This window comes from Zonotrichia albicollis, chromosome 3 (genome assembly GCF_047830755.1).
Source record: "Zonotrichia albicollis isolate bZonAlb1 chromosome 3, bZonAlb1.hap1, whole genome shotgun sequence".
Classification (NCBI taxonomy): domain Eukaryota; kingdom Metazoa; phylum Chordata; class Aves; order Passeriformes; family Passerellidae; genus Zonotrichia; species Zonotrichia albicollis.
Genome location: NC_133821.1, coordinates 57,723,645 through 57,737,718, shown reverse-complemented (window position 1 = coordinate 57,737,718; position 14,074 = coordinate 57,723,645). Strand labels below are relative to the sequence as shown.

The window sequence follows — 14,074 nt, the reverse complement described above, 5'->3', positions numbered from 1 at the left end:
AGCACGTTACCCATACATAAGTAATGAAGGATTTCCTATCTATCCCATGAAGAGCCTTCTAAAATTTGCTTCCCTGGGTGGATTGATTGCCTTGAGACAGTACACCAGAATGCTGATCCCAACATAAAATCACTTAGCTTTTTCTTATTTTAGCATGTCCAGATGAAAACTTCAGTTACTTAATTTTTTTTTTTAAGAGCAAGGAAGAATGTGGGCACTTCATTAGTGGTTATCCTGAGCTGGAAGTCAAGGTGCTGTGTTGTGCCATAGGTTCTGGTTAGCAGTAGAAGACCTGAAGAAGAGGCCAATCCGTGAAGTTCCTGCTCGCGTCCAAGAAATCTGGCAAGAATTCCTTGCTCCAGGTGCACCCAGCGCCATCAACCTAGATTCAAAAAGTTATGACAAAACCACTCAGAATGTGAAGGAACCTGGAAGATACACATTTGAAGACGCTCAGGTCAGTTTGAAATTGTGTTTATGGACATCTGAAATGGAATATTGGCTAGTGGAATCTATATGCAAAAATGAGATGTATTTGGGAATTAAATGATAACCCCCTGTTTCCTAAAATGCCATTTTGGCAATGCAAATGTGTAACATTCTTTCTTTCATGAGGCATATGAAGTTCTTCATGAAACTCCTGTGCTTGATACTGAGGTTTCAAGTGGACTTTGAATGGAGGAAAGCACGTAGTGAAGAAAATATTAAGTACTTCTGTATTACATGCAACACTTCCTGTGACTTATAGCTTAATATTTAATCTCTGAAGACTTCTGAGAAAAGCAATAGAAAATAAATGGATTCACAGTAAAAGTACCAGAACTGGTATCATCCCCCATTTTCATCAGCAGCCCAGTGATGAAAATTTAATTATTAATGCAAAGTGAAATGGTGTCAAAAGGAGAGATTGAGATCATATCCCTGCAGAATTTCCTGCAGTTTGATTATTAGGTCGTCATCTTGGGAGTCAGGAGATGCTGCTACAGGGCCCATGAAGGAGAAAAGGGAATTGAATTGAGGCTTTCTACTTTTTGGGAGAATGCCTCTGCTGTAAATGTGAAGGAGAATAATTGTACCTCCTTTTAATTTTTCCATTATGCGAATAGCAACCTATGAAGAAACAATAAAATTTTCAGTAGACCCTACGTCATAGCCACTGTTTTGAAGTACTCTGCATTAAACCACACATAAATTTTTTACTTGAGTCTGCTGAGCCCTGGAGATTTAAGAATGCAGTGTATAGCAAAGACATAATGGCAAAAGTAAAAAATAGAGCAAGATTAAAGGTTTTTAAACAACATGTCTTTGCAATTCAGTGAGTAATTGACATTTAAATTCCTTGCCAGTATTCTTTTTTTTGTAATAAGTGTAAAATTTCAATACCCTTTTACTGCCAGATCTCCCTTCTTGTAATTTTGTCCTTCATTTATGAAAGACATGGAATATTCAGTGTTTATGCAAGCAGGACTTTGCCACCTGGAGAGGACCTCTGCTTTATCCAGTTCAGCACAAAACCTTAAACCTGGAAGCCTCAATTCCTGTGGAAAAGGAAGAGGCTGCACCTGCTGTATTCTTACTTGAAACTTTAGGCACTTTAAAGTGTCCCACCTGAGGTGGAGGGTTTTGTCAGGGCTAGGGCTCTGCCTCTGCAACAGGCTTTTTTTGGCCTGCCAGCTGGGAGGGAGACTGCTGGTGTGCCATTCTGGCAGTTGGTTGGTCATTTAATTGTGGTTAAAAATGCATTCAAAGCATTTCTGGACTGGAAATATAGAAAGATGAAACTCATGTCCAATGTAGATACATAGGTAAAATGGGACACACAAGTAAAAATAGCCCATTTGTGCTAAATATATGCATTAATGTGTCCCTGGACAACTTGTACATTAACAATACTGATACAGCCCAATTTATTCTTGCTTTTACAGGCATATTTCTTGTACAGAAATTAAATTTTAGTGCTTGTCACCAATTTCTGCTCTCTGTTGACTGCATTGTCTGCTTTCACAGACACTGAGTGAAAAAAACCTTCCCCAAATAAAGCAGTCTAAGTTTTGAATATACACCAGAATTTCTCTGCTTACTGTAAGAAATACATTTAGAATGACTTCTATGGTTTCTAATACAGCACAAAGTAAATATCAGTTCTAATTTTACTTTGCTTTAATTTTCACACAAGGTGGGGAGTTTTGTTTGGGGCTTTTTTGTTTGTTTTGGCTTTTTTTGTGTTTACTAATTTTATGCACTACCAAGCTGAGAAACAGTATTTTCTTTCCAGTTTGTTTGCTGTTTCCCAATTGCTGTGCTACAAGTTTCCTACAGCAAAAAATAGAATCTGAATAAAACAAAAAGTCCATGAAAATAGGTAATGATAGAATAGCTAATGATTCGGGGTTTTAAAAATATATTTTTGAGAGTATTTTCTGTTCTGGCTGCTTTTTCTACAAATCTTTTCTCTAGCATGTCATTAGAACTAGAATTATCAAGTGTTCTACATCACAGATTTTTTGTTTTTCATCTTTTTCAGAAATTAGAACATTCCAAAATTAAGTTTTTTTAAGCTGCTCTTGTCATTTATTTTCTGAACAAAGGTTTCCAAATGTTCACATGCCTCTGAAGAATTAATATCTTGAAAATTAGATTAGCCTGAAACTGTTTTCCAAATTGCATATGTATTTTCCTTTTTTATATTGTTAACTGGAGAGCAGACTAAACACCTGTCAAAGGATTTTGTCAAGAGTAGCCAGTGGAAATCCTCAGTCACCTAAACATTAATTGTGATGCTGAATTGAAAACCTCTTCTTAGACTCTGAAATCACATGAGTATCTCCAGAAACTAATTCAGAAAATCTGGTGAGGAGGAACCCAGAGCTCTTAAATTCATCACTTAGCTAAACTAACTAATGTAAGGGAGGTTTGAAGCTGGACCTGAAGCTAGGACTCAGTTACCAATTCTCAGAAAATAAATTTGTACTGGAAAATTTGGTCAATAAATTAAAGGAAGGTGTGTTGTGTAATTATATATAAGAAATGGGTGGGATTTCAGATTTAAGAATAGAAAGCAATTCAGCCTTCACTTCAGGCTGAGACCTGCTATCCTGTAATACTTCCTATTCATTAGCAGTGCTACCTGGTGTACATTCCATGGCCAAAACATGTGGCTGCCTCCCATTTTACATGCGTCCTCTTCTGTGGCAGTAACAGCTCCTCCTTTCCTTTTCAGGAGCACATTTACAAACTGATGAAAAGTGATTCTTATCCTCGTTTTATACGATCCAGTGCCTACCAGGAGCTACTACAGGCCAAGAAAAAGGTATTGGTCCATCTTGCCTTTGTCTTGCCACTGTGCAAAGCAGTGGTTATGTTTGCAACAATACTCAGTCTTCTCTCCCCTGTGCCAGTGCAACTGGATATCTGGTAGGTGACCAGCTTGGCGTTTTTGGAGGGTCACATACACACAGGAGTTCAATATACATATATGTGTATATATCCTGCATGCGGGCATGTTTCAATAAGTTAATCTAGCAAAACTTATTTTTATTTTTACATCCCATATTGTACTGTTTTCTCTGTTATGAAGCACCTTAAATTGCAAAGTGCTTTAAAAATACATTAAAAAAAATAAAATAAAATCCCAGAAGAATAGTCTTTCATGTTTGCAAGTTTGCTTATGTAATAATTGTTGTTCTCTTTATTCCACCTATGAAAGCTACAGAATGTGTTTAGAAACAATCTTATTCATATGAATAACTTCTAGCTTCAACTATAAATATAGGGGCTTCCCAATTTTGTTTCTGTCCCTATTACTACATGAATAGTTTTGAGTAGGCTAGAAATCTGACTTGAAAGACTGATCATGTCACACTTTGGCAAACAGAGGTTCATGCCTTGGTATGTAATATTTTCTTAGAAAAGTCCAGTTATGGAATGGGTTCTGAATAACCACAGCCCAGAGTATGTGGAGCAGCTTGTACAATGGAGATTTCCATGATGATAAATAATTCTATTAGCGGGCTCTAAACAGTAATCTCCTAGAATCAGCTGGGGGCCCTGTGCCTGGCAAAATCGGGGCCCTGATTGTTACTGGAACAAGGTAGTTATTAACACTAGCATTCTGTTGTTAATAATGACAACCTAAAATTATATGAAAGTACTGTGTGATTTTGTTTTTTGTTCAAACGTTGATTTCTGAAGATCCAATATAGAGAGAGATGTTGAAAATACCAGAAAGCTTCAACTGTCCATGTGAAGTCCTTAAGTTTGTGAATGTCAGTTCATTAACACAAGATGTGCACTTCATTATTTCTTTTTACTTTCAGTTTTTCTTTAAATTCAAACCAGTTTGATCCCCATGAAAAATTACTTTTGTCTAGTACTGTATCTGTTTTGCCCATCCCCTGTTTTGCCAAGTCCCATTACAGCCTCACACCTGTGTTTGCTTCCTAATTTATACAAACTTTGTTTTGCAGTCCATTGTTACATCAAACCTCCTTTTCTACTCCATTGTTCTTGCTTTTCTTTTCCCCCTCCTTTTTCTTTTTGTTTCTTTTGTTTTATTTATTTCAAATTTAAGTTGGAAAACACTCTGGATCGTCGAACATCTTTTGAGAAATTCACACGCAATGTGGTAAGTTTGTTGCCTCGGAAGACTAGTAAGCCTGATGGGACATCCTTCTTCCCTTCCCCTCACTGATCCCTACTTTCCCTTTTGCTTCTCTAACTTGGTGGTTAAAAGTGTATTCATCACAGCTTGTGAATTTTCCTGGGAATGACAGCTTTATAATGTGCTTTCATTACAACCCCTCCTCCCTAGTCCCTTTCCCGCTGATCTCAATAGTCACACATGGAGGAATGGACCTTTGGGAGCCATGCTTTTTGCATTAGGAAGCATGAAACTAGTCACTTCCCCCCCACCACCTATAATTTTAGTAAAGAATCTGTGAAAACATGCTTGATGTTGTTTCTTTTTCTGGTGCCTTCTAAAATACTAAGTCTAAAACAGTTGAATGCATTGGAATTCCATCCTGTCTTCTTTTTATTTTACTAAAAAAGACTTTGTTCCTGTTTTTTCAATTGGGCACAGGGAAAAAAAACAATAATAATTTTCCCATCTTCCTTAATGTCTAACAGCTTCTACAGGACCAAAGAATTCATGCTGTTTATGTGCAAGGGTTTTATTTGGATTCATTTTCATAATGGACTAAAAGAAATGATTTTTTTTTCCTTTCAATGTATAACTTTCAAAAGCTATTTATCAAAGGCAAAAAAAATGAAGGCTGGTAGATTTTGTCTGGGCATTCTTTTGCCACCTGCCAGAAGATCCACTGATTTCATGATACTTGGGATTCTTTTTACTTATCCAGTTTCTTTGGGATTTTTTTTTTCCTTTTACATTGTGAAAGTTCCAACTAAAGAATTCAACGCATTTATTTTTGTAGGGCAGAAACATCCCTATTTTTCCATGCCATAAAAACTGTACACCAACACTGAGAACGAGCACTAACCTGTTATGAAAAGAGGTAGAAAGATCTTGGATTATACTCGAGTTTGTCTGCATTGTCTGTTGAATTGTGCAGGTGACGCTGCTCTGTGTGTGTGTGCGTCAGTGGCTTTTTCTGTGACCTGGTTAGTGGAGCTGTGTGTGTTGAAATGAACAAAATGAGAGCTTTCAGCAAAGATCATGGTTTTTGTTTTTTCAGTTTCTAGGGAAGGAGAAGCAGTTGTCAGAAACTGTCTCCCCTGTAATGAGGCTCAAGAGTATTGCCTCAAGTATTTAAAAAATACATATATACTTTCCAGTAATCAAAAAAAGAAAAAAAATGCAGTGAAAGTTTTGTGAGGCTGTGGGAATATCTCACTTTTAAAAACAAAACAGTAATTCTTTAACTACTTTCTTATAGGTAAAGGCTTCCTGTAATATACTTTGAATCCACTGTAATCAGGAAGAAATTTGGATTCAATGGGACAAAGTCAGTAAAGGACACTAAAAGTAAATAAACAGCAACAAAGGAAACGATCCCAATGTTTGAAACAAAAACCCCTATGTTTTGCATGGTGGTGTTGCCATAGCATGTTGCAGTGTGATTTGTGTGTTGTCTAAACAGGTTGGATCTATAAAACAACATTGTACATGATAGCACTTATACATGGTAACTCCATTATAATTCAATAGGAAGTTCCATATTAATAAAAAGTCTGTAAAAGAGAGTGCATAGAGGGGGGAACACATACGGATCTCTGCAAGCCAGACTTTTTCCCAGTCACAGTGCCTGGCAAGCTGCAATGCTACATTTATTCATGGCTTTTTGAGCAGCCCAGGGGTCAGGAATTGGCTGTGGTAACACTGTGCAAACAGGTGGCCATGAGGGGGGAAATAGCAAGCTGCAGGTAGAGGGGTCAGGAATACAGTGCAGAAAGGGAAAATGAAAGGACAGGATGGGGAGATGCTGAAATCCCTCCCAGAGCAGCCTTACACATAAACCAGCAGTTCCCCAAACATGGGAGCATTGTGCCCTGCAGCCATGCCCAATTTTCATCCTGCTAATCTCAGGGCAGAGGTACCAGAATAGCAGCATGACAGAGATGCAAGGCAGGCCCAATAAACCAGCTGTGAACTAGAAATGGAAAAGAGGATTTCTGGACATTAGTTTGGTAGAAGAGGAGTTGTTTTCTTTTCTTTTTCACTGAGCAAACTCTGAAATAAAATCTGTGGTTTTGCTTTTTTTCCAACTACTACCTGTTAACCTGGGTGGAGTCTGTCAAGTCGGGTGAGGTATGAAAGAAAAACATGTCACTGCTAGATCTATAATCTCAGACTGACAGCTCTCAGCCTTGGAAATTAATCCAGAGCATCAGAATGCTCAAACGCAAACCTTTTTTCCAAGATGACTGAATTCATGTCAACCACTTCCTCGGGACCTCTTTCCACCAGACATCCTTGTTCTTCCACTCTTGTTCTTGGTTGTGATGAGTTCGTAATATGTAATTATCTATCTTGGTACAGTGGTTCCAAACAGCAGGGATGAGGGAAACATTTCTCAGAATATTCCACACTGTACAGATTAACTTGATCAACTGTGAAATGAGGGACTGCGGAATAGATCTGTTCTACTGATTAGTACAGAAGATAGGTGTGAAAAGGGTCTTCTGCAACCTGGATAAAGCTATCATCTCTGCTTTATTGAGATGAAAATTACAGTTTCTCTTCTCTGATGGTTTGCAATATTTAGACTGATTTTCACTGGATTTTTTCCCTCAGTTATATCAAATATATTTATATTATATCAATATATTTGTATTAAACTAAATTGGACCTCAGTTTCTTCCATTTGAAGTGTTTAATAAAAATGCAGTAACCTTGCCTGTGTCTAGGGACTCAGTCTGAACAGATGGACTTGTAATTCATTATCTGATTAGTTGACTCTAGGAGGATCCTGATCAATGTTAAACTAAATTGGGTTACACTTGCCACACAGAAAGCATTTGTTAAACTAGAAACTTTAGAAACTTTGTAAAGGGCAATTACTCCATACTATTTCATAAATTACATGGAAATAACCTATTATAATGACTCATTATTTTAGTCTGATAGAGAAAAAATAGAAGTGGAGCTATACACTAGGCTCTGCTCTGCATTTCTTTGACATTGAAAGGTTTTCTTTCCAGAAAATTTTCAGCAAGCTGATGCAGTTCATGAAAGGTCTAAATGCTCAGTTTAAAAACTGACTAATTAGATGCTCTGTAGATTTTATATTGCAAAATTGCTAATGCCTTCAGCAGTCTGTGGCTGAAAATATGGTTAGCCTTAGAAACAGGTCTGCATTCACATAAAATATACACAAGTAATAGCAAGCTGGCATTTGCTACATGTAGTATTTATTACTGAACATTTTATAGTTTGTATCTGAGTAGTAACTCCAGCTATCCTTGGTCTGCCTCACTCACACTCCTGGGTGCTGTGTGACAATTCAGAGCACAGACCCTGCAGCACTGCTGGGATGAAGCCATCAGATAAGTGGAGTGACACAGGCAGCCAAGTGTGTCACAGCTTTGACTCAGAGGCACAGAGAGCACTGACACTGCTCTGGGCTCCCCCCTGCCTGGCTCAGCTTTCTCTTTGAGACTGATAAAAGTCCAGTCACCTGCAGCTCCCCAAGGGACAGGGGAAGTTAAAGATCTAAGTGATGGAGCGGGAGGATCTCATTGCGCGCTAAAGCGGTAGAGAGACCAAAACCAGCAGTTTCTGTGACATTTAAAAGCTCAAATTCTTTTGAAGAATTCACATGGGGGAAAAAGCAATGAAAAAAATTAAAAATGAAAAATTAAAAAGCTCAGCAAATTTACCTCAAGTGCTAATATCTAAATTACAGGGGAGAGAAGTAGGTGAATGTATGCTGGTAATGTTGATGGGGGAAAAGAGGTTCTTTAAGGGACAATTTTGTCTGTAATTTCTCATGTACATGCAGGACTTATGACAGTGGCAGACTGAGCAGGACTAGAGCCCCAGCCTGGTGCTTAGCTGTGATTGCTGGTCTGGAACCCTCAAGACAAAGGCACCTGCTTTACAGAGGGATGAGTTAATTTAATTTCCAGTCCATGCAAATTTTATTGTCCTACCAGGGACTAAGTTAGTGAGGCAAGAAGGGGTAGCCTCCCTCCTTAGAGCTGTGGGGGAGCCACTCCGTCCTCATGCCTTGGTGCCATGACTCCAGACACCACCATCAGTGTTAGCATTTCATCTGTCAGTTACACAGAACACAAAAAAAGAGGTGCTTGTATGTTTGTGAGGTCTTGGGGAAATACAGCCAGTACAAAACAGACCAAGTTCAGTTCTTCATATATTAATAGTAGGCTAACAAACTATATTTATCTCCACTCATAACCTCATAAAAAGGACCCCATTTAACAATTCTGAGTTTGAAACCATTATATCTTATATTACCTGTATCCTTTCCAGCTGTCTTCTCCCACTTACCTGGAAGAACTTGCTGACCAGAGTCCTTTGATTTTTTCCCCCTCCAAAGCAGTAACAATAGACCATTTCATGCATGACATTTGAAATGCAAAGGCCATTGAACACAGCACATTTTCACTGAGTTTCAATCCAGTGTCCCTTAACATGACATTGTGAATTACTGCCTAGAGATGGAAATTAAAATTCATAAAAGTAGCTTCCTCAGTTCTTATCAGTGGGTCATAGACTTTCTAGATGTTTAAAAAGTGTAATCTCTTTTCAGGTTAAAACCTATGCCTTTTATAGAGGATCAAAGCACATAAATAATTTCATCTGTTAATCATGAAATTTTACTACATGAATAGGTAAGACTTGTGTACCCTACTGTGCCAGAGCGAAAGTCCATCTAGTCCTGAAACCCTGCCAAATGCTAGATTTTTCTCAAGTATATCATTATCCAAGAAACTCAATGCAGTTTCAGCTCTGGAATCTCATTCTGAATTTACTTACAGGTTATTCCCAAAAATTAAACAAAAACAACCAGTTAGTCAGAAGAAATATGAATCACAAAGCTACTTATTTGACAAATCCAAAACAAGAATGAAAATAACAATTAATTGTAGAAATGAAGGCATTTTCCATTTCAGGAAGAGATGTCTTGTTCATATTTGAACAAAAAGAACAAATAAATAATAGAAATTTTTATTTTGCCTACTAATTTGTAAAGACCCCTAGTTTAAGGAGTTTTTTTAAGAACTGTGCCCACAGAGGAGAATTTTAAAGCACATGCCAGTGAGGAATGGCCTCCTTGTGCTGTTCTGCAGTGACTGGAGCTCAGCTGCTGTGCTCTGTGCTGGAAGAGAGGCTTGGGAGTAACACTTCCACAACCAGGGTCATCCAAGCGAGGAGGCAGCACAGACTGCTCAGGTACTGGGCCAGTGTCTGCCCTTTTCCAGCTGACAAAAATTTACCTGATTCTTAGGCTATTTGCAGGAATGGGAACTGCAGAGAGGTATGAAAACCTGAGGAGTCAGGCCCAGAACAAATATACTAAAAAAATATTTTTCTTGTGCATCAGTTCCTACATTTCAGATGGTTATTCAAATTCAAACTACCCCATCTGGCAAGAGGTTTTAGGTCAATCACAAATGAGAGAAGCTCATCAGTAAATGCAAAGTGCAAAAGGAGAAAGAAATTGATGTCACTGGATTTGGAGTGAGCCAAAACAGGAAAACAGTTGTTCAGCCACTGCCTCCTGCTTCAGATCATTGCAGGAAACAGTTTGGGCCTAATGAGAAAGGAACAAAAGGCTGAAAATCTCAGCCAGAGGCAGAAGGATTTCCCTGCACATGTAATCACTTAGACTGCAGCTGTGCTGACTACTTGTTCCCCAAATTCAGTAAATATTAGCCTTGTCCCCTTCCTCTCATCTGCAAGAGAAGTACACCTGCACAGATGGCTGACAGCAGCATCCTGTGCTGCTGTGGAAGCTGAAGCCGAAATCTGAACCCCAGAGCAGTGCTGAAGCGATTCCCTTGTGCTGGTAGAGCAAGGGCTGCCTCACCATGGAAAGGGATCCACTGCTTCTTCTCCCATGTCTCTCCAGATGTGCTCCTGTCAGGGGCTGTTTACCCCCCAGCTCTGTGTGTCGTGCCCTGCAATGTCACTTGGAAGCTTTCCCTGCTGATGTGGCTGAGCTGGGAGTGTGCTGCAGGTGTTTCACACGTGAGCAGATGGGGAACACCGAGACCAAGGAGGGCTGCTTCTCACTCCACGTCTCATTTTGCTCTCAGTGGGACTCCACCTCTCCTTCCCCATCAGATGCATGGAGTTCTCTTTTCTACTGCTACCACTATAGGTCCTGGGGAGTAGCACCTGCACTGGCAATAAAGAAACATGAAGAAGGAACAGTTGAGGTTGCATAGCAGAAAGGAAGATAATTAATCTTCTTAAAGGAAAAGACCTGATCTTTCTCTACCATACATTGGAACTTCAGTGTCTGTAGACATTTCATATTGATTTCTTTTAAGCCAGATGTGTAAGGAGGTTGTTGCTGACTTTTTTCCTGGATCATTTGAGGTGTTAGGGTCATGCTGCATAAATGGGTCAGTCAGCACAGCTGTATTTAGCAGCATCTGTATATAGCTTTACAATTTTGCCCCCTAAAATCGCTAGAAGTAAATCTGAAAACTCCATGTCAAGCAGTTAGTATGCTCAAATAGGGACTGAATGCTGAGGCCAATTGATTTTGTACTTTTAGATGTATTTGGTTGTTGTAGTGTAGGCCAAATACACCTCGCCGCACTTGGTCACTCCACCTGCTGTACTGCCTTCTTGTACTCTGACTCCCTTGTCAGGGTATGTGTGCAGGATTCCATTTTGGCATCTGCATTATTAGTAAAATTCCTAAATAGTTGTCCAAAGTGCACTAATACAGCCAAAAAAATCCTAATCATCTTTAGAATTTAGCCATATGCTTCTAAATGTTGGTGGCAAGAATATATTGAAAATATTAAGGATCTCCTCTTCATTGTTCAGATAAACATTTACTACTTCTGATTTGCCCCTCCTCCCCAATTTTGTTTAATCGAATTAGCACAAGAAACATCCTCATATGCTACAGCTCTGAAAACTGCCATGTTAGATGCAGGTTCCCAAATCAAAATCTATCTTATAGAAATGCTATTAACATTGTATTTGAAAGAAATACTTAGGCTGACCTCTTAAATTATGACCCACAATGGATGATCCTTACATCAGTCTGTAAATTAAGTAAATCTGGAAATCTTCTAGAAGCAGTAATTATGAAACTCTACCACAGAGAGCTAAACTAAAAGTATACTCTGGAACAGAGTTTGAAAGGAATATTTTGTAACGTGGAAAATAAGAAGTCCCTGCAGATCTAATAAGAAGATGTGATAATTCTGTATCTGAGCCTGTGTATTAAAAGCTTATTTTCCTAATCAGAAAACTAAATATTATTCAGAATAAGCATTTAAGAAGATCTCTTAAGGAGGGTGTATCTTCTGAGCTGTCACTTTTCCAACTTTGTGAAAAATCAGAACTTCTAAGGCATGGAAAAAGGCCATTTGTTGTTGTTGTTCAGATGGAGGTTTCTCTGAGGCAGGGAGGGGAGGGTCCCTCTGAGAAGGAAGGGACCATCATCCAGTGATCCAGTGATCACTGTAGGGCTTTGGAGAAAAAATATCCAAAGATCAGCAATTGGATATTGGGAGCAAGTTATGTGGAACACAGAAAAAAATTGTCACGACATCTTACTGTGTCTCTAGGGGGAAATTCAGACAATATGTAGAAAATGATCACGCAAGTGACATCAACTAATAACTACCTTTTGGCTTGATTTTATCTCAGGACTTCCTATTTTATGTGATAACATAACTCATTCCTAAGATGCTAGAATTTGTTTATGGTCCATCTAGAAATTCCAGAAATTTTGAAACTCCTAAATAGTTGTTACAAATAACAAAAAAAAAAAATTATTTCACAGATTTTATGCCACAACAAGCATTTATGCAGCTTTCCAGTGTAGTATTGAGCAAATTGTAAATAATAGAGAACTCCTGGTTTTAATATTTTAATTAAGTGGGTTATACAGTTCAGTACTAAAGGGAACTCATACATGTTTACAGAAAGTAACCAGACTTGTACACCTGTGAACTTAAGTGCAAATAACCTAATGAAAAGCAAAGATAAGCATATGTTCAATATTTTCTGAGATTATGTCTAGCACCAAAAGTCCCGAATTATCTAACAAAATTGCCAAACAAAATGTTAATCTCAGAAATGCTTTTAATGTTTTAAATTGTGTTCCAAGGCCACACTGCTGCTGAGGCTCTTTTGACTATTTGAAAAAGAAAAGATGTCTTACTATAACAGCTTGCCTGCTGCATTAGAGGAAAACATAATTTAAAGGTTAGAAAGTACCAAGAAGGTGTGAATTTAATGTACATAGAAAGTGGCAGATACAGGGAAGACAGAGTGCCAGGAAGGAGACTTACCATCTTTCACAGAAGTAGGTAATAATACTGTCAGGTGATACGGGGAACCTGATGGATGACCAGTCCAACCCAACAGTGTAAATCATGAGTTTCCTTTCAAATTATGTTGTAAGGGAAGTATTAATCCTAATTTGTTCAACTTGTATTTCACAGTACAAAGAATAAAATAGTTATTCTTCCTTTTATGGAGACCCACTCTGATATATTGCATTTGAGCGAATGCTCAAGACCCACTTACAGATCCCTGTGAGCTTAAATTTAATTGATAATGACAATAGACATTAAATTGTGTAATTCCACTGAGTTATAATACTGCAGATAGCTTAACAATTTATTGATATGGCAGAATATATTCATTTACTGCAGAAAATGAAGCATCTCTCCATAGTTACAGGTTTTTTTACTGTATTCTCCTTGAAACCAGTTTGATATTTCTGAATTTGGCACTTAAAGTGAACAATATAATAATTGCAAGTATTAAAGATATAACTGGTGAGTTAGAGCCATTTTCTATTTAATGTTTTATGATGTATTTGTGTTACATTGTCAGGGTATGCCTGTGATGTCAGCTTGCTGTGCCAGCTCTGCCTCTGTTGGATCAGAGCCACAGTAGGATGGCACTTGGGGAGCTAACTCCTTTTATGTGGCCGTAGGAGAGCTAATTCCTGTTCTGTGGTTTCTGTCTGGCTCAGATAAAGCTCAAATCTGCTTGAAATATACCAGAGTGACATACCTTACACCATCTCCTTCATGCTGTAGACCTAGCTCTTGTGGGACAGTCATTACACCTTATTAAAAGAACTTGTTAAACAATTGAAACCACATCCTTGCAACAGGAGAAATGATGAGGAAAACAACAATTTGGAAATCCAACACCTTCAAAGCAGTGTTATGCAGTCACATGTAATATACCTGGCCAATGTTCCTTATAAACAGTTAATATGGTCTCAACAAAGCTATAACTGTGTTCATGGAAAAGCTTCTTTCCTACCTATATGCAGTCTGCCTCTCACTTTCTTACCTTAACTCAAAAGTAGATTTTTTGTCCTCTGTGACAGAGCTACTGCAGTTTGCACATTCATCTTTGTAGCACAATGCACTCCTG

General features: G+C 38.3%; 1 protein-coding gene across 13 annotated transcripts in view; it reads left to right on the top strand.

Moving 5' to 3' along the window:
• RGS7 (regulator of G protein signaling 7) overlaps window positions 1-14,074 on the top strand; it is a 253,709-nt gene that overhangs the window by 220,337 nt on the left and 19,298 nt on the right. For 6 of the 13 annotated variants that reach the window (XM_074537545.1, XM_074537547.1, XM_026793803.2 and 3 more), the window contains 2 exons: window positions 271-457; window positions 3,221-3,310. In XM_074537545.1, the coding sequence (XP_074393646.1) occupies window positions 271-457; window positions 3,221-3,310 (277 nt within the window). Of the gene's footprint in view, window positions 1-270; window positions 458-3,220; window positions 3,311-4,570; window positions 4,625-5,435; window positions 5,517-5,897; window positions 12,500-14,074 lie in introns of those variants that run through there. The other 7 variants (XM_005487565.4, XM_014267435.3, XM_005487567.4 and 4 more) reach the window with 5 other exon arrangements.